The 20564-nt window shown below is 40.5% G+C and overlaps 1 protein-coding gene across 1 annotated transcript; it reads left to right on the plus strand.

The window, feature by feature from the left end:
* Positions 1-13379: 13379 nt before the first annotated feature.
* LOC133451999 (galanin receptor 2a-like) lies at positions 13380-20190 on the plus strand. The gene is made up of 2 exons (XM_061731183.1): positions 13380-14426; positions 18478-20190. Exons 1-2 carry the CDS (start codon positions 13567-13569, stop codon positions 19466-19468), a joined length of 1851 nt encoding a protein of 616 aa, XP_061587167.1. The 5' UTR covers positions 13380-13566; the 3' UTR covers positions 19469-20190.
* The last annotated feature ends 374 nt before the right edge of the window (positions 20191-20564 follow it).

Genomic DNA, 20564 nt, shown 5'->3' on the forward strand with positions numbered 1-20564 from the left:
ATTCTCTCATGTTGGCAAACGAAATGCACAAAATCCATTCTGAGAGATCCGATAATAGTGATTTTATTCTGTTGACCAAGAGCTATCTGTGCTGACAGAGCTGACCTTTGAGGGAAGGAGAGGTTAAAACACCCAAATGTGTTGAAGATGGAAGAGGTCATTGCAGTCTCTTAGATTACTGATTTCATCTTTTAGTTCTCAGGAGTATGACATGCAGACATTTAGGAGATGGGAGCAAGTATCCACTTTTTGAACCAAGCTGCCTCACTTACAGACACTAGTTTTTATCTGCTATAACAGTAAATACTGTTTCACTTTGTTAAAAATGAGACAGTCAAATACATGTAGAAACTGCTGTAGTGATTTAGTTGCAAAGCAGCAGATTTATTGGCAGAAGCAGCTGGACGACTGTGTTCTCCTGCTAACAGTTTGAGTGTAAATATCCACATGATATGAATCAATGAATCTTTAATACGCCATTTAAATTACAAAACCAGTATTTTAGTTTCGTCTTGAGGCTTATTTACTTCATTATTTCTTCATTTTAAACACCTGAGGCTACATGAGTGAATCTATGACTCTCCAAACACCCATTAACCACATTTCATCGCATTCATGGTAAATTGCTCTTTGAAGCAGGGTTTTCCCCTCATCTGCTTACTTTGTGTCACATCACATTTTTCAAAAACTTGCTATTAGGAAGGAAGTTATTGACTTAAGCAATCAAGTCAGCTTCTTTCAGCTGAGCACAAAAGCTGAGTGATGGCTTCAATCTGAGTGGTAAATGATGCCGTCAGACTGATGTGGAGCTCCATGAGCAGGATTTTGAGTTTCAAAGAGAGTGTATGTTCGTCTTTAGGAGTTCAAGTTTTCACTATGAGAATATGCAGAAATACATATATTTTTTAAATGGCCTAATATGTCTGCCTTATGTTGCTGTGGATGGTACTTTTAATTGACTGTGCAACATTGAAGTTTGATGTGGTGGTTCAGTTATGTCTCATCAGTATTCCTTCAACAGCTGAAAAATTTTGTTAACTTAAGCTGTATCAATAGTTCAGTCGGAAACACTCCTATAACAAAGTTAGATTTGGTAGAGAAGGCTTTGCTGTTTGACAGGCTTGCAATCCCTGCTGCGATGAAGAGAAGTAAACGTGTCTCCTCGGAGAACAACGATACAAGCTGAATCTTTGCTGCAGCACGGATGTCAGAGCTCCGGTTGAATTGGAAATTGTATAACCTTGATTTTTTTTCTTTTTAGCTTTTCTTTCACAAGTGCCAGGATGACACTAAAGGTAGTGAACGTCAAAGAAATAAACTCAGCGGGACCACCAGATAATTTCCATTCATGTTTATTCACTCCAAACAGCCAATTTACCACCAGCATTTCTACTTGTTTGAACAGTGATTACTCTTAGAAATCCCCATGAAGTCCATCTTTTTTTTGTGTGTCTCTCCTTTAAAGCACCTCTTCATATGTTGATGCATGTTTCATTATAGTAACATGAATTTTGTGTGTAAACATCACCTCACTTGAGTCTTTATTTGTGCTGAGCATAATTATTAGCCCCCATGAGTCCTCAGAAGGTGACTTTTATTGTAAGATAAGCTTTTTAAATTCCTGCATAGTTTTTGTTGGAAAAGTTAATAAAGCACAATGTTTTCCAATGACAAAAAACCTTTCTTTACTCTTGCAGTAGCAACTCTAGTGATATCTGACAAGTAAAACATTTCACATGTATACTATATTAACTGTGTAATTAGAATTCATAAGCACCTTTTATTTAGCCCCTAAATGGATTAATATATAGTTATGCCACAAATATACATCTTTGTTGTAGAAACTTGAAAAAAATGAGGACTTGCAGAGGTCGGGATATAATTTCTAAAAAAAACCTCCAATAGATTTTGTCCTAGTGAAAGGAATTTTCCAGTTTCAGTGGTGAATGAACCTATCCAATCAAATGAGAATGAGAATGATGGCAGCTATAGAAAGAACAACGACAAAAACAAAAAACAGCAAAACAGCAAAACAAGTTTGGGGGAACCTGCTCAAGTTATGATTTGATTCAGAATCATCCTGATGTGTAAACGTGTCCAGGGGGAAGGGAGAGGACTAATGCTGACCTTTTGTTTTGTTTGCCCTTTTCGGACTGAAACACAAAGACAGATTTTTGTAGACAAAGGGTTGCTAACGCTCATCAAAAGATGAGCCATAAAGGGAGTGAATGGCATTCATGCTGCTGCATTTAGGATGTGAAGTCAGTTTTACCTACTTAAACACTCCTCCATTACTGGTAAGCATCGAGAATCCAAAATCATGTAAAGGTTGTGATCCAACAACAATCTTGCCTGCTGCTTTCACAGAAATATGTGCAGCTTGATTCAAACGGTAAAACCAACTAAACCTGCACAGAGAGGGTAAGAAACTGTGTGAACCAATAATTTAGCTGCATCTTCGTGGTTGGCTGCACAACAGCTGAACATGTGGTCCCAATAGGACAAGCTGTAATCACAATAATCTGCAAAGAACTTTATTTTCAAGAGCAGAAAAAATTAATATTTTCATATGAGATAACAGTAACTTTTCTGGGCAGATTTTAAACTCATATTGTGTATCAATATGAAACCCATGCATCCATCCATTGTCTGCTGCTTATCCGTTCCCAGGTCGCGGGGGCAGCAGCCTCAGCAGGGATGCCCAGACTTCCCTCACCCCAGACACTTCCTCCAGCTCTTCCGAGGGGGAGTCCGAGGCGTTCCCAGGCCAGCCGAGAGACATAGTCTCTCCAGCGTGTCCTGGGTCTTCCCCGGGGTCTCCTCCCGGCGGGACATGCCTGGAACACCTCCCTAGGGAGGCGTCCAGGAGGATCCGGTACAGATGCCCAAGCCACCTGACCTCAGCTGACTCCTCTCAATGTGAAGGAGCAGCGGCTCGACTCCGAGCTCCTCCCGGGTGATCGCGGATACAAGCGGCCGAGATGAATATGAAACCCAAACTTTTTAAAAGCATGTAATGTAAAAAGGGTTTAATTACAACATCGTATATGAGTATCCTTTGTTTTAGATAATGATATGGACCTGTGATGATGGGGAATAAACATAAATGATTCAGTCTTTAGAATGGAAGTAAATAATAGATATCAAGCGCTGACTCATACCTTCAACAACTTACGTCAGCAGTCAGTGTTTCAGAAGAGGTAGGAGTCTTCCTTCCTTTTTTGCAATGAAAAGCTCATGTTTTTGGAGGCGGAGGGTACCTTCCATCATCATAGCAAAGAAAACTACTCCTTTTTATTCTGACAAGAAGCAAGAAATTTTGGAATAAAAAAACCCAACAACATTTAATAAGAAATCACATTCTGAAATATGGCAAATGAGGTCATGCATGTTTCATGTAAAACTGAATTATGCAACATTATTGCTTGGATTTGCCACAGAATATATCTTGTTTTATCAAACCTCACATTCAGAGTGTGAGAAGTGTCTTCAGCAGTAGATGGGAGATGTATATAAGTCCAAATATTTTGCTTCTGTCCTCAAAAAACACAACAATGACATCAAAATCAACAAAAGAAAGTTTTCGAATGGCCCAGCGAGAGCCCATGCACCATTTTCATCAAAAACCTCCGGAGTTATCTGAATAAAGTCATACGAAGAGATCCCATCATCATTATTGAGATTTAGTAACAAAAACCCAATGCTGCAATAAAAGCAAAAGGTGCTTACAAAAAGTAGTAGTTGCAAGGGGTGTTCAGATGTATGCAGTCAAGCTGTGGAAGGTTTTCTATTATTTTAAATATTTCCAATAATTAAATATTTCTGTTTTCTCTGGATTGCTCTTTGTTGGAATATTTCACTATAGATGTAACAAGTATTTATGTTGGTGTTATATCTGTCGCATGCGATATGCTGGCAAGTAAGGCATACGTTGAAAGCCACAGCCACGTATCTGGAATAGCATACAGGAGCATTTGTAACGAGTATTGGCTGGAAATCCATACTGATACACTGGTGATGGCTAACCAACCGGACATTGTGGTGGTTGACAAACTCCAGAAGGACACAGCAGTGATAGGCATAGCAATTCCAAGCAAGAGCAACATCTAAAAGCAGGAACATGAGTTACTGGAACAATGAAAAACGTCGTTGACAAAAAAACTGGAGCACTCGAAACCATGATCTTCAAGCAGGAAGGGTGGCATAAAGAAGAAATACTAGTGTCACATGTTTTTATTTATCTTTTTATATACATCAAATCTATAGATTAAGTCCAGTAGCCACTATGATACCTCTTCAAACTCAGCTTCACAAAACTGCTGTGGAGTCACTGTGGCAGCCGGCTCATCTGATGTAACACTCACTCCAGACTCTTTTTTTTTATTTATTATTATTATTTTGGTCAAATAGCCCTTACACAGGGAAAGAAGTGTACTTTGGCACCCACTCATCTCATATCAGATGAGATGAAGTGTCACTGCCAAATGTTGTGGAAGCCATTTTCTTGAGTGTTGCCTTAAATTTTGCCAGCAAATACAGGCATGATTATCAGTCCAGAGCTTTCTGCAAAAATTGCTCCTGTGTTATATTGAATACAATAGCAATTCAGCAATTCAGCCTGCACTGACCTAAATGTTAAATTGTCCATCTTTGTAGCAACAGTATATATATTTATGGTCTGGTTCAAAAACAGTTTTGTCTCCATAGCTCCATAACTATATCACATTTATGACAACTGTATGTTGTTGTTTTTTTGTATCACATACGTTAAAATAACATAAAGCAATAAACTTGTATATAATTAAGGATGTTGAGTTTTAAGGCATAGCTGGCTTAGCCATTGTCTAGCTATTATTACCTCATCAGTCATCACTTTTGCTATGAAGTTCAGCCAAGCAGCCAGCAGTTTGTGCTGTCCCAATGTCAGTGAAACTCAGTGCTCACTTCTGGGTTGAACTGACTATTGAACTGACATTTGAAATGGGATATTATGGTACAAACGTTGATCAGCTACTTTGCACCTCCTCTGCTGTGTATCGGCAGAGGGGCAGAAAGGTTGAATAGGAAACATTGAGGATAAAGAGTAAAAATAATCTTTTCCATTGTCCACAGGATTATTAGTACATTGGAGCAGGTTTCTGGAATTAAAGGAATTGCATTAAATTGGATCAAATCCTACTTGCCAGATGTATTTCAATTTGTCCATGTAAATATTGATTGCTACAATCACACTAGAGTCAGTTGCAGAGTAGCGCAGGGTTCTGTTCTTGGAATAATACTTTTCTCTGTATATATGCTACCATTAGAAAACATAACCTCAATTTTCACTGTTATGCAGATGATGCTAAACTGTATTTGTCCTTGTGACCCCATGAAGCTATACAGATGCATCAAAGATGTGAAGACATGAATGGCTGTTAATTTTCTGTTTCTTTACTTAGAAAAAACTTAATTTATTGTAATTGGGCCTAAGTACCTCCAGGAGTTACGTCTGACAGACAGTAACTGACAGTCTTTTGTACAGACTCACCCGGCACTTTAAAACCTAATTTTGTACATTTCCGGTCTACATTCTATTTTACTGTTTATACTTTTTATTGTTTATACATTTAATTTTATTTTATCTCTTATATATTTAGGGCCCGAGCACCTTCAGTGCGAAGGCCCTATTGTATTTGCAGGAATTATTCTTCTTCTTCTTCTTCTTATTGTTCTGACAAAAGGAAGGCCTTTTTGCCCCCCTAAACGTGCCCAAAAAGTCACCAAATTTTGCATGCAAGTCAGGCCTGGCGAAAAATTTGATATTTAATGGTTTACATTAATGGGCGTGGCAAAATGGCTCAACAGCGCCCCCCGGAAAACTTTGTGCCTCAAGCCCCACAATACGGTTTGACGTACATGCACGAAAATCGCTACACACCTGTATCAGTACACAACTTAAAGAAAAGTCTCTTGGCGACATGGCCGAAACCGAACAGGAAGTCAGCCATTTTGAATTAATCGTGTCACTTTGGCGCAATTTATGCCATTCCTTCGGCAGTTAATACGGCCCGAACCGTAACGTGCACCCAAGTGTGTTATACATCAAAACGTGCGTCTCCATCCTGCGACAACACGCATTACTTTTCTCTTTCAAAAGCGTTACCGTGGCGACGCTAGACGGCAAAAAGCGCACCCACCCTTCATCTGGTTGGTTCAGACAGAAAAAACTTTGCGCCTCAAGCCCCATAATACGGTTTGACGTACATGAACGAAAATCGGTACACACCTGTATCATGTCGCAACTTAAAGAAAAGTCTCTTGGCGCCATGGCCGAAACCGAACAGGAAGTCGGCCATTTTGAACATTCTGAATTAATCGCATAATTTTGGAGCAATATGAGCCATTCCTTCGAGAATTAATATGGCCCGAACCGTAACGTGCACCCAGATGTGTTATACATCAAAATGTGCGTCTCCATCCTGCGACTACGCGCATTACTTTTCTCTTTCAAAAGTGTTACCGTGCCGACGCTAGACGCCAACAAGCGCACCCCCCCTTTCATCTGATTGGTCCATATTTTATAGTTCCCCAAAAGGTACCAAATTTGGCATGCAAGCCAGGCCTGGCGATAAATTTGATATTTAATGGTTTACATTAATGGGCGTGGCAAAATGGCTCAACAGCGCCCCCCGGAAAACTTTGTGCCTCAAGCCCCACAATACGGTTTGACGTACATGCACGAAAATCGCTACACACATGTATCATGGCACAACTTAAAGAAAAGTCTCTTGGAGCCATGGCCGAAACCGAACAGGAAGTCGGCCATTTTGAATTAATTGTGTAATTTTGGCGCAATTTATGCCATTCCTTTCGGCAATTAATACGGCCCGAACCGTAATGTGCACCCAGGTGTGTTATACATCAAAATGTGCGTCTCCATCCTGCGACTACGCGCATTACTTTTCTCTTTCAAAAGTGTTACCGTGGCGACGCTAGACGCCAAAAGGCGCGCCCCCCCCCCTTCATCTGATTGGTCCATATTTGATAGTCACCAAATTTTGCATGCAAGCCAGGCTTGGCGATACATTTGATATTTCATGGTTTGCATTAATGAGCGTGGCCTAACGGCTCAACAGCGCCCCCTAGAATTCTATTCTCTGCCATAACTTTTGAATGGTTTGACATAAAGAGTTGTGGGTGGTGTCAGGGGACTCGGTATTGAGTCCTTTACCATAATTGGTGAAAATTAGCCCCGCCCCATCTTCTGATTGGTTGTCCCTATTTCCCACTATAACTTTTGAATGTTTTGACATAGAGAGTAGTGGGTGGTGTCATCTGACTCTGTATTGAGTCCTTGAGCTTCATTGGCCTGAATTAACCCCGCCCCTTCTTCTGATAGGTTGTCCGATTTTCTGCTATAACTTTTGAATGGTTTGACATAGAGAGTCGTGAGTGGTATCATTTCTGATATGCTTATGGGGGGCGGTGGCCGTGAGTGCGAGGGCCCGTTCATCGCTGCTTGCAGCTTTAATTGTTTTTATATTTGTATTGTGTTGCACCAATCCCCAAAACAAATTCCTTGTGTGAAAACTTGGCAATAAACCCTTTTCTGATTCTGATTCTGATTCTGAGATGTACAGTTAATTTAGATCACGTTTCTTTATCCTCTAGCTCAGTGCTGGACAATTCTGGTCCTCGAGGGCACATTTTAGATGATTCTCTGCTTTAACACACCTGATTCAAATGTATGGATCATGATCAGCTTGTCATCAAGGTCTGTCCAGGTCTGTTAATGACACAGTCATTTATATCATGGTGTGTTGAAGCATGGGAACACCTTAAACATGCAGGACAGCGGCCTACGAGGACCTGAATTGCCCAGCCTTTTTCCAGCTCCACTGTTTGGAATCTTGCTATAATTTTTGATCAAGACATGTCTTTTAACTCTTATATAAAACATGTCACAAAGTTGATTTTTTTTTCTTTATTTTATTTACACTAGAAAACAAACAAGACAAACAGTCACACGAAACAGTACAGAACAACAAAGTCAATGTTTTTGCACAGATTTCGATCAGGTGTGTGCGTGTATGAGTGCGCTTCTGTATGTATGCAAGTGGTGTGTCTGGGTATGATTGTGTTCTACAGTGATGTTTTTTTAAAGGAGGAATGCATCCAAAATAAATAAATAAGTAAATAAAGCTAAATAAATGAATAGTGTTTACAAAGGGGACTCATTAATGCAGGAAGAAATGAGAGTGAAAGGGATGGGGGGTGGGGGCGGGTGGGACCGGTCTGGCCGACAGAGCCCGTTTTTCTTTTTTTTGTTTCCTTTTCCCCTTCAATTTCCTTTTTAATTTGGTATGTTTCATATTCTCGCATTTTCTTATTTTCCTTTTATTATAATTTCTCAATTTTCCCCTCCCCTTCCTACTAGCTGTTCCTTACTTTGGGCCGCCATCAGACCCATAAGGATGTGGCCGGCCCGATGGAAGTCAGCTGCTTTGTGAGCCAGATCCCTCCCCTACGGGCGGGTTGATTCATCTCTGGGCTGTAGAGCAGCTATTCAGGTTGGGGATGGGTCCGCTGACCAGTCCCACTCCCCCAAAGCCCCCAGCCCCTATACAACCTGATACAGTTCCAGCACTCGAATGGTGAAAATAAATAAATAAATAAGTAACTAAATAAATAAATATAGTGTGGGCTAAGTATGGGTAGGATCAGATCATACACTTTTTTTTCTTTTCATTGGCATAAGAGAAAGCCACTTGCATTGTAAAGTGGTCCTTGGACTAGACAGTTGCTTACCGTATAAGCACCTTCTTGTTGTTGATAGAGTGAATTTCAAAATATATTAATTTCCCTTTTAAGAAATTTGCTGTAAAGTGTACAACTCAACACACAGAAGCAAACATAAAAGGATCATATGAACATTTTGACATGCTCAATTTAATCCAATGTATAAAGAAAGACATATTCCCAAAACATACACCTTTCTTTGTATTCCCCAAATGCATCATTAGACCAGGACATCTGTGGCTGTAACCGTAAATGTTTTATAAATAGCAGAGGATCTCAAGAAATATGAAAACAGACATATTGCAATCATAATTTAATCCCCCAATAATATTAATATGACATGTGAGTTGAAAAAGAATCAGGCTATAGTTCTCTGTATTTCAAACCAGTAGCCTCTGCTTCAAACTACCAGGCGCTGCAGATTGTCTAATCCAGGCATATGCCTTGTTTAGGCACCCCAACAAAAGCAGAAAAAGAAAATGCACATACAATTAAAGGGTGCAGGCATCAAGTGGTATCTTTCTTGCAAATTTTGCCTTTCTTTTTTTAAGTTTTTAGAAGCGAAGGGGAACATGATGCTGAAAGAATTAAAAAACAAATTCTCTTGTTACTGCAGCTCTGCCATTGAAACTGAATATGTGAAGTGAAACATTAATAAACGAGACCAATTTAAGCAATTAAATCAAATTATTTTGACAACTGCAGCTGGAGCAGCCAGCAGGGCCTACATTATCATAAATCAAACCTATATTAATGTACACTTGGTGTCATGCTGAAATGTTTAGTTAACCAATCAAAAATGAGAAATGTAATTATCTTTTGGTTGTCATATGATTGCAGCATTTTTAGATAGATAGACATAGTCTTTACTGTCATTGCACATTTCTATACAACAAAATCAAGTTTGTCAGGAGTCTTTTTCACAGCAGCATATGGAGTGAGGCATTGTAAGATAAATATTACTATGACTGTCATTCAGCAATTACAATTTTCAGTAGCAGTAATAAATGAATAAAACGACATATTGAAACAACCATTTAAAAAAATACTAAACAGACTATTACTAAGTTGGATGAAATAGTGCAGGTGTGCTTGCTTGAGTAGGACAGTGAAGTTATGGAATAGCAAAGGACAAATTGAAAGTTGAATCTGGAAAACACTACAGGTTTGTTGTTTGAACTGAATGTCCATTGGCTATAAAGTGCAGAGTGTAAAGTACTGGTCGAGCTCAGGCTTTCACCAGAGCTTTCACAACCCAGGGGAAGAAGCTGATGATTTTTTCTGTGTGTGTCCTTTTGACCCTGAGCCTGCCAGAGGCCGGGGTGTCAAAAAGACATTGACCAGGGAGTTTCCCGTCAGACCTGATCTTTTCAACTCTGATTCTGATCTGGGCAGAGTGGCTATGATCAAAGAGGGGCACAGATGATATTTTGTCCAGTCTTGGTGATCCACTGCAGGTCTTTTTTCTCCTCTGAGGTGCATTTGGAGAGCCACACTGCATCCGCAGCTCAGGACGCTTTCTGGTGTGCACTAGAAGTTATACTAGAACAGGGGTCGGCAACCCGCGGCTCTAGAGCCGCATGCGGCTCTTTAGCGCTGCCCTAGTGGCTCCTGGAGCTTTTTCAATAATTTTTCCCCTTTTTTTCCCCTTTTTCTTCTTTTTTTGCTTCTTTTTTTTCTTCCTTTTTTCTCTTTTTTTTCTCTTTTTTTCCTTTTTTTCTTGTTTTTTTGTTTTTTTCTTCTTTTTTTCCTTTTTTCCCTTTTTTTCCTTTTTTTTCTTTCTTTTCTTGTTTTTTTTTTCTTTTTTCTTCTTTCTTTCCTTTTTTCCACTTTTTTTTCTTCCTTTTTCCTTTCCTTTTTAATCTCGACATTTCGACTTTTTTCTCAACATTTCAACTTTTTTCTCGACATTTCCACTTTTTTCTCAACATTTGAACTTTTTTCTCGAGATTGTACTTCAACATTAATCTCAACATTTTGACTTTTTTCTCTAAATTTTGACTTTTTTCTCCACATTTTGACTTTTTTTCGACATTTCTCCTTTCACCTTCTAAGGCTGATACAAGACCTTTCATTTTTTACGGCTCCAGACATATTCGTTTTTTTGTTTTTGGTCCAATATGGCTCTTTCAACATTTCGGGTTGCCGACCCCTGTACTAGAAGAATAGTTTCTGTGGGAGCCCAGTTTTACTGAGAATATCTCTTTAAAAAGCAGGACCAGAGAGATGAAAAGAGCAGGGGAGACAGGGAGTGCAGAAATATGGGACATCATCAAAGCTGGACATCTGAATAAGATGAGGGATTTAGATGTGACAGATAAACACAGGTTGTCACACAAGAGAAGCAGAGGCTGATGCATGAGTTGCCACATTTCAACAACAAACTATCGACAACATGCAATTTAGCGTTTGACTGTTGTTGTCAGGATTTGACATTTCCCTGTTTTGTTTTGTGTTTCAGTTCTGTCTTGACCCTCCTGTTTCCCATCTGCCCTGATTGTCTGCACCTGTGTCTCGTTATCTTTTGTATATATCTAGTCTTGTCTTTCCCCTGCTCCGTGCTGCTCCGTACTGTTTTCTCCCTCCGTGTTCCTAGTTTTTGAATCCTAGTTTTGAGTTTTTTTGTATTCCTGCCCAGCAGCGCTTTTTGTTCAATAAATCCTGCTTTTGTGAACTCCTGCCTCCCGCTCTCCTGCGTTTGGGTCCTCATCAAACCACTCCTGACAGTTGTCAGTGTTAAGGCTCTTATTTCTTTTATTGTTTTACTCTTTCTGCTAACAATGAGGAAAAAAACAGCAGAATGGTGGATTTTTTATGCCAGATTGTGGAAATTATTAATACAACTAATCTTCATTTAACTTTTAGCTACATTTAAACTCCAGTTAAATGTCTTATTAAAGGCTCAGTATATGTAAGATGGGCGTTGGCCCCAAGGGTTTGAGATTTTATCAACACCCCTGGTATTTCCTGATAGGGTGATGAAGTGACATTTTTGAAAATGGAGGCATTTCCCAAAATGTCTCTTCATCTCCAAACCACTCTTCAGAAGAATGGGGCCAGGAATTAGAAAAAACTGAGGTGTTATATTGAACCTGTCAACACAAGTCACTGTCAAATGTATGGCATGCATTATTAAGCTCCAAATAATTAAACTGTAGCTCCTGTGAAGGATGGAGAATGGATACTTTGCCAAAAGGAGACAACTGTCACATTTGATTTTTGCCATGTGATGAGCGTCCTCACTTTGGCTCACAGTACGAACCATGCATCCAGAACCACTTGTGGGTTGGTTGCAGGGCTTCAGGGTGGGAGGTACAGAGGGTTTTGTGATGAGAGTGCGACGACGTGAGTGTCTCCCTGTGCATGCGCCCCGGCGGCTCCCTCTCAAGGCTGATTTATGGTTCCGCGTTAAATAGACGTAGAGCTTACGCCGTAGGGTACGGCGTAGGCTCTGCGTCGGTGTAACGCGGAACCATAAATGAGCCTTTAGTCCTCCCTCCCGGTCTGCCTCATGTCATCTCCTGCAGTGGCGGCTGCGCTCGGTGCGCGTACGTCTGAGGAGCCCGAGAGTCAAAGAAAAAAACCTGACGGTGGGACAAGGAGCTTTCCCCAGCTCCCATTCGAAAGGATCGATATAGGAGACCTCTGAGGAACTTTATCTATGTCTTTTTGGCGAAGATCTTCAGCCGGCATCTTTCAGCTTCCTTGAACAACATGTTGAGGCTTTGAGCGTCAGCGAGGATCCGCACACGCACGGTCAGTCAAAGTGTCTTTCTTTTAGATTTAGTTCATTTGTGACTATATCATCATACATATATTCCTCTTTGCAATTTATATTTAAATCACATTTCATAAAGAAGTGTTTGGACTGGAAATAAGACTGCGGTGCCTTCTTTCTTTTCTCATATGGATAAAATAACATCTGCCAAGGTGATAAATATGTTCCGCATGTCTAAGTGCTGCATCAATAACAGGGCAATAACTCTCCTCTCTGGTTATTATTGAACCAGGTCTATATATATATTTTTTAGTGACAGTGACGTTACCTATTGAGCAGGAACCTTCCTTAGTTTTCCCTTCTGGTTAAAGTGGCTTAGAATGGATATTCACATGCTCTATAGTTGTTAAATGTCCTCCAGTGATTCTTCTACCCAGGAATGTTTTTTTTTTCTTTCTTTTTGCAATCCCACATGCCTGTTTAGACAGTTGACAGGTGGAACCAGCTTCTGATATGTGTGATGTTTATTTAAACAGATCTCATGAATGTGTGATGGGCTTCAGATGCAAAGAAGAGGATGGAGTGAGGAGGTGGGAGTTATACATAAGGTCTACCTTTCCTGAAGGTGAGAAAATCTATTAATGTTTGGTGCTGCATTATTGGGTTCAAACAGCCACTCTCCGGAGGAATAAACTGCTAAAGTTACATAAGGACTGCACTGGAACCAGAACTGAACAGTATCATGACTCCAGCTGACTCACAGGATGGGGCATGAGATGGGGATGCATAATTTTCTTTTTCCTGAGATTTTTACCAACTCGAAGGACCTACATGCCACAAAGTAATATTTGAACCTGATGTGATGAGCTTGGGGAATATTTCATACCTTTCTTGGATTTTGGCAATAGTTTTGATTTTTTTGTGTATATCGATGGATCTTAATGAGGACCAAGGATAACCTAATGATTAATCCTTGCAGTTAAAAGAATTCCATCCAGTTTGCTGTCACTTCTTTTGATGTGTGAGTTTTCCCATTTTTTCCCCTCCCCATTCTGTTGGGAATCAGTATGGACCGGACCCAGGATCAGCCGTCAGGTTGGAGCGCCATTCATCCCAGCTTTAAGCCACCATTACAAGAAAAACTCAACCATACCTACAGGTTTCACAATGCTCTTATGCTGTCATCCACCCACAGCTCCCCCATTGCTGCTGTTCATCAGCCTCTACCCTCACTGCTGCCCTCCTCTTTTGTTCCACACTCCTATTTTTTCTCTTCCCCGGTAATTGCCACAACATCTTACTCAGACTTAAGGGAGTCATCCACCAACTTTGTTCCTTTGTCCCTTTCCAACATCACATCTGGTGATTTGAATGACCTGGAGAGTATGCTCCTGTGGACCCTCCATGAACCCAGCACCATTGCTCTGACAGTCATGTACTGTTTCTCTTTTATCCTGGGATTCATTGGGAATTTAATGTCTCTGCGAGTTCTCACCAGTAGGCACAGTCGGCGGCTAGCTGGTGTCAGTGCTACGCGCAGCCTCCTGGTGAATCTGGCAGTGTGTGACCTGGCTGTGGTGTGTGTCTGCATGCCCATCACGCTGGGAAACCAGATCTATGCCGCCTGGGTCTACGGGGATCTCTTGTGTCGGGCCGTGCCCTTCACGCAGGCTGTCTCAGTCTCAGCCAGTGTGCTGACGTTAACGGTTATTAGTGTGAATCGTTACTACAGTGTTCGATCACCGCTTAAAGCTCGCACCATGTTCACCCGCCAGCGAATCTTGGCAACGGTTGCTGTGGTGTGGACAGTATCTTCGATGATGTGTGCTCCAATTGCAGTGATGAACCGGCGGCGAGAGATCAACTTTGAGTTTTTTACCATCTTGGTTTGCCAGGAGGAGTGGCCTCAGCATCGCCTTAAACAGGGGTAGGTGCTTTGACAAACTACACAATATAATAATACAAGATGCAGACCTCAGTCATGGATGGATGTAATGGAGCATGAGGGTCCTGATAAACTGAGCTGAAAGCAGTATGGGCCCCTAGCTGTTTTCGTTTCTTTTTTTACTGTCCTGTTTTGTTACCAGTAAATGGCTATTAATCTTTGCTTGAGCGTGCTGAACTGAAGCAGGCTGAGGGACATAAATCTCTAATTGGCTGATCAGGCTAGTCAGAGCATAACTTATAGGCTATTAGTAGTCTTTGCAGTGTGATTGTGAGTGACTTTGGGCAAAATGTGAGGTCAGTTTTTCTGCTCATACCAGCTTAGTTTGGTTTGGTTTATCAGGGGCTGCTGTCTGTTCTTACATTGCTCAAGTCACTTTGCCATTATGGCTTCCTTGTATGTAAATGACTCTCCACCCTCAAATCCACTACACTGATTATTCAGTTATATTGTCATACATCTGATCTCTAAAAACAAGATCCCATAACCTTTAAAAAGGGTCAATTATTTCCTTAATATACTCAAGGTGCAACACTTAACTTTGATCAAATGTGATCGCACAGGAGTGCCAAACCAAAAGCCTTCTCAAAGCAAGAAATACAATGATTATCCAGAAAGCATACTGGTTCTCCTTTCACAACAAGCTCAAAGAGGGTAGCCATCTGCACAGGGTAAGAAGAGCAAAACAGAGAGACACTGAATGAAAATTCTTCCAGTCTATTAACCTCAGCAAAGCACACAACTGTAGGACCACAAAGACTGCAGAGTATTATCTAGTAGGGCAGGGTGATATGATCTCAAATCAATATCACAATAAATTGGGCAGGTTTACCTCGATAACGATAAATGCACGATAAATGCGATGGTATAGTGTACCTTTTGTCGCTACTTTCACGAAGCGTTTAAACCCTGTGCGTGGAATGTCTCCCTCCCAGTGTCCCATCGACCCTTCGTGGCCATTGTCTATTCACATATTCATGATATATTAAATAATTTGTCTTCGATCTGTATTCATTATTATTATCATTATTATTATTATTATTATTATTATTATTATTATTATTATTATTATTATTATTATTATTGACAGCGGTGGTCTCCTTCTGCTCTAAACAAACAAAAAAAAATTTTAATAAAGAAAGACACATTTAGCCCCAATTGGCCCCCTGATCGGAGGTGGTTTGTGTGTCCCTGTTTGTGTGTGTTTAAGAGTGATGTGTGTTGTAACTTAGGTTACCTCCGCTAAGCATTCATGGAACGCTTGAAGCTGAAACTCAGACTTTAGCCGGCGACAAAAAAAAATCTATTTTCTGATTGGCTGATTGGTTGGTAGCTCGAGACAGCTGCTCTGAGTTGAGAGCTCAGCGCACAGTAGCATACCATGACTCGTTTGCAGGGGGTCTGTTGAAATTACTGTGTGGTAAAGCTAATTTCTCAGTGTGAGAAATGCCACGTGTGGCGTGAGAGCGAGTGAAGCTGTTGAAATGCTGAGAGCCCTGTTATTTTGTCATTTTCTTGGGTTTCCCTTCTCGTTCAGAATGGATGGGTTAAGTCACGTGATTACAAACACGCTGTACATCGTCAAAGGGGAATTAAAATAGCCCACACAGTCAAAACAGACAAAAAGAGGTTGATTTTCTTTTTTTTAATCACAACACCGGATTTACCAACATGAGAAAATTGGTCGGTCATCGCAGTGAATGTCGGTAATGGTAAATTTTCAGTTTATCCCCCAGGCCTATTACTTAGTACAAATTTTCTAAACTCATTTCAAAATAACTACCTCAATTCTGTTCCTGGAGTATGATGTTGTGTTACCTGCAAATGAATGAAAATATAAGCAGTATTTTTTATGGATTAACTGAAAGGTTTTGGTCCTAAAGCTAAACCTTGTGGAACTCCATGATTAGTTTTGGTGTGTGTTGAGCAGTGTTTCCCAACTCTGTTCCTTGGGGCACACTGCCCTGCATGTTTTAAATGTCAGTCTGTTCTAACACACCTGGCTCAAATCATAGAGCTTTTCGACCAACTCAAAATGCTGGTGACCATGCTGATGCTAGGCCTCTGCTAGAGCCAGTTCCAAACAGGTTCTATAAATAACTGTCTTGGTTTTCCACTGGCCGGAGAGCCAGAACCCTGCATCATTTATTATGTCACCAAAACGGAAGAAGGAAATTCATAAGAGGAGCATGAAATCCCTCAGAATAACTGTGTTGGAAATATTAGCCATGGCTTTTTGATTAACTAAATCTACTAATGGAAATATTAACTTTGAGGTGGGTACAGAGTGTGCAAACTGATATTTTGTTCCTAAAAGATTAGCTCTGGTGTTACCATGACCTGTTTATTAGAATCGTAAGGATTAGTCATCATTTGTGGTGAACAAAATCATTATGCATCTATTGTTCTGTGTCATTCCTGCATCAAGAAGCCTGGTGTATGTTCTGACTCACTTGCACGCTACAGCTTAATTAAATCTACTGAAATCTGGCTCATCTCTCAAGAGTTATTCCTGGTAATCGAAATGCATTCAGTTTCAGTCCGGATAGTCACCTAGTGTATGGGATAAATCTTGTGCCAGAGTTGAATTCTTTATGTCGAAATATGAATCATTCGAGTTGAATCTGAATTGATTGATTTGAATGATTGCTTTTAATATCTGAATCTGAATGGACTAATTTGAAATTGAATCTATTGGTTTGAATGTGTATCACGATAAAATCAAAACTCTATTTCATTCTATTGAAAAATTCAGCTCCCTAATTCATTCTCATTTTTCAGTTTCACTTCTCTCCATTCAAATTCAGTTTTTCTATTCCTTCTTGTGCTGCACATACGAGCCCTCACTACAGGCAAAATTAAGCGAACGCAGATGTGAAAAAGTCAATTTTACGACAATAATGCGCTTTACATTGTCTATACCTGGCGTACACAGCTAGAGGAGTGATGTCCAGCAAACATCGGCCCAACGCTCATGTTTGTAAATGAATAAATAAAAGAAATCACAACATGTATGACAGGAAGAGTAATGTATGTATTAAAATGATGTTTGCCAAGGCAGCTCCTTGTGTGTCACCTTCTGAGGCTCTGAGGAAATGACATGCATGATATTGCAGCATAATCAATCTTTGGGCCTTAGCAGCATTGGCTGATAGCTTGTGTGTCATCCCATAAAAGTAGTTATTGGAAATATGACGTGCACAGTGGTGTGCTGGCAAACCGGGACAAACTCTGATGGACCGGTCTGGTAAAGTTGGACAAATATTCGCAGATTACCACATCTGCGGTAAATAACTTCTAAATAAAGAGACACAAAAGCATGAATGTTGCCCCTGTCCAACCACTGAGACACAGACAATGAACTTCAAGCCAACTGTGATCAAAACGAGAACTACTCTAAACTGCACAAAAGACATTGATGTCAATATGCAACTGGCTGCATGATATGGAAGACCAAAACTGACATAATTTTTTGTTTTTCACTTCCTTATACATGCATTTTCACAAATAAATGTATACATTTTGTTTTTCATTTTCCTCATACAGGAGGAGCTGGTCCAAGAAGGGCAGCCAATTTCTGCCTCATTTACAAATGAGGCAGAAATGCATAGCCTATGGTAAAGTAAAAGGAGGAGACGAGGGAAGGTAAAAACAAGTAATCCATGCATAAGGAAAAACAAAATATATACATTTCTTCGTGAAAATGCACGTATAAGGAAGTGAAAAACAAAATATACATATTTCTGCTTTTATTTTTAATTATGTCAGTCTTGATCCTCCCTAGTATGACACGTACTTTGGGGACCGTCTACAAATTGCAATCCCCAAATAAAAATATTCAATAACTTTACCATCACCCACTGTAGTCCCAGCAAAACCAAGAGGACCCATTTTTGATATTAGCAAATCATTAAATTCAACTGAAAAAAAAGTGCTCCTTATCATACTGAACAATAAAATAAAAGCAATGACATATTTCCAAAGGAGAATTAAATCGATAACTAATTTTAGATTATTTTGCTTTTTTTCACAGATACAACGTGTTGCTGTTTGTGATGCTGTACTGTTTGCCAGTGACATTTAACCTCACCATTGGCTTCCTGACTGGCAGAAGGCTGTGGGGAGGGAAAAAATCTGCTTTCGCTGACCTGGACCCTCGTAGTAAAGCTGTCCACATGTCTCGCCTGAAGACACGGCAGAAAATCGCCAAGATGGTGGTCTGCCTGGTGCTTCTGTTTGCTGTTTCTTGGCTTCCACTTTATTTGGCTGACCTTTGGATCGACTGCGAACAAAGGCCGTCATCTTGGATCCTGCAGACACGTCCATTTGCTCAGTGGCTGGGCCTGACAAACTCGAGCCTTAACCCCATATGTTACTGCTTCATTGGAGATCTGTATCGCTCAGCCCGGGTCATACGGACGAGATACAATCAGAAAGTAGCATCTCTCTTTAGCAACTCCTCATTTTCCTCAGTTGCCGTGGCATCTGCCTCCACAGTGATTACAGACACCAAAGTGACTTCATCTGAGCACCACCGCATAGCAGCTGCTGTGGCAGCATCGGCATCTATGGTTAGGATCCCTAGACCTTTGAGCTTGGCCAGAGGCCAGGGACTGGGGAAGAAGGTTAGAGACTCTCCAGACAGTGAAGTGGGATCTGACCACAGTATCTCAGACTGGTGTCAGTCCAGTCCCTCTGTGTGTGACGGCGCTCTGTTTCCCTGTCAGCCTGATACGCCCCGACAATATACACAAAAAGCAGAGTGTTTGCCAACAAGAAGGCAGACTGTTAACGATATTGCAGTATCATTACCTTTACAAAGTGAAGCAGTGGAAATAGACCTGCTGCCTCTGAGAAGGCATTCAGGAGATGGAGTAGATGTTCTTGCAGCTGATAAGAGAGGCATTATTATCCTTGGTGGAAAGACATTCCTCAACACTGGGCAGCACCCTGGAAAAACATCACAGAACTACTCTCTCAAAGGAGACAAAGATGACGAAACAACCAATGTGACCAAGCTATGAGCCCTTATAAATTGGGTGTATCAGGAAAAAGGATTTTTTTTGTCCAGCAAGGAGTAAAAACACACCGCTTCCTATTCTCAAGTGACAAGCATGAATGAATCCATTGCAGAAACAGCTATTTGTGTTGTGGATAAACTGACCTTGCGTTCACTCTCCTTCTCACTGCATGAAGTAGTTGCTCACTGTTTCAGATGAAGTATTTCAGGATCAGATCGTGGGGAGCAGCAGTCAAGTGAACCTGCAGGGGAACAGATGAAATGTTATTTTGCTAGTTATCAATGAGAAGGTTGAACTGCAGCAGTCTATCATAACATGTACGCCATGTCATATTCACAGCAGTTCCTATCATCTGCTGAGAACAATAACCCAGCAGGATGTAAGATTTCATGTGTTCTGAGTGAAGATTCTTTCTTTTCTCATTGCTTTCCTAATGGTAATACGTAAAATGTTACTTGTATTTGTTACTCACAGAACAGCTCAGACCTCTTGCCACACCGCAATATAGGAAAATACAGCATGAGATTTTTTCATGATCACCAACAATGACTGCACAAGTTGCAACATATGTAGACTCCATTATTATTGTAAGTGTGTCTATTAGGAATCATTAACAAGGCACAGTATCAGTAAAAAGAACAAAAGACGTTACTGTTTTTGTTTAATCTGCAGGAATAACAAATGACTCAATGAGGAAAGATCCATATGTCAAAGCTTCGCCATTTGTCGTGGCCTAGTAAACAAAACAAAACAAAAAAAACACCATGTAGCAATACCACGTCTGACCACATGGGGGCAAATTGATTTGCTGTGGTAAGTGCTGTCGAGAGTCCTATGAATAAGTGGGGATGGTCAGGCACGTATTGTAATCCCACCTTGTCCCACCAGAGGTGCAATAACCCAGCAGGATTCCGATACGTGACATGGGCTTTCTTGTGATATGATTCCCCCATGCGGTCTGAAGTGCTGGCTACATAGAATGGCTTTATGGGTGGCAGAAATTTCCTCGGCAGATTTCTACCAGAATAGACATATTCAAGCACAACTACCAGAATCTTTCAACTCCGGTTCCAAAAAACTGTGTAAAATGTAAATAAAT

This window comes from Cololabis saira, chromosome 1 (genome assembly GCF_033807715.1).
Source record: "Cololabis saira isolate AMF1-May2022 chromosome 1, fColSai1.1, whole genome shotgun sequence".
Taxonomy (NCBI): domain Eukaryota; kingdom Metazoa; phylum Chordata; class Actinopteri; order Beloniformes; family Belonidae; genus Cololabis; species Cololabis saira.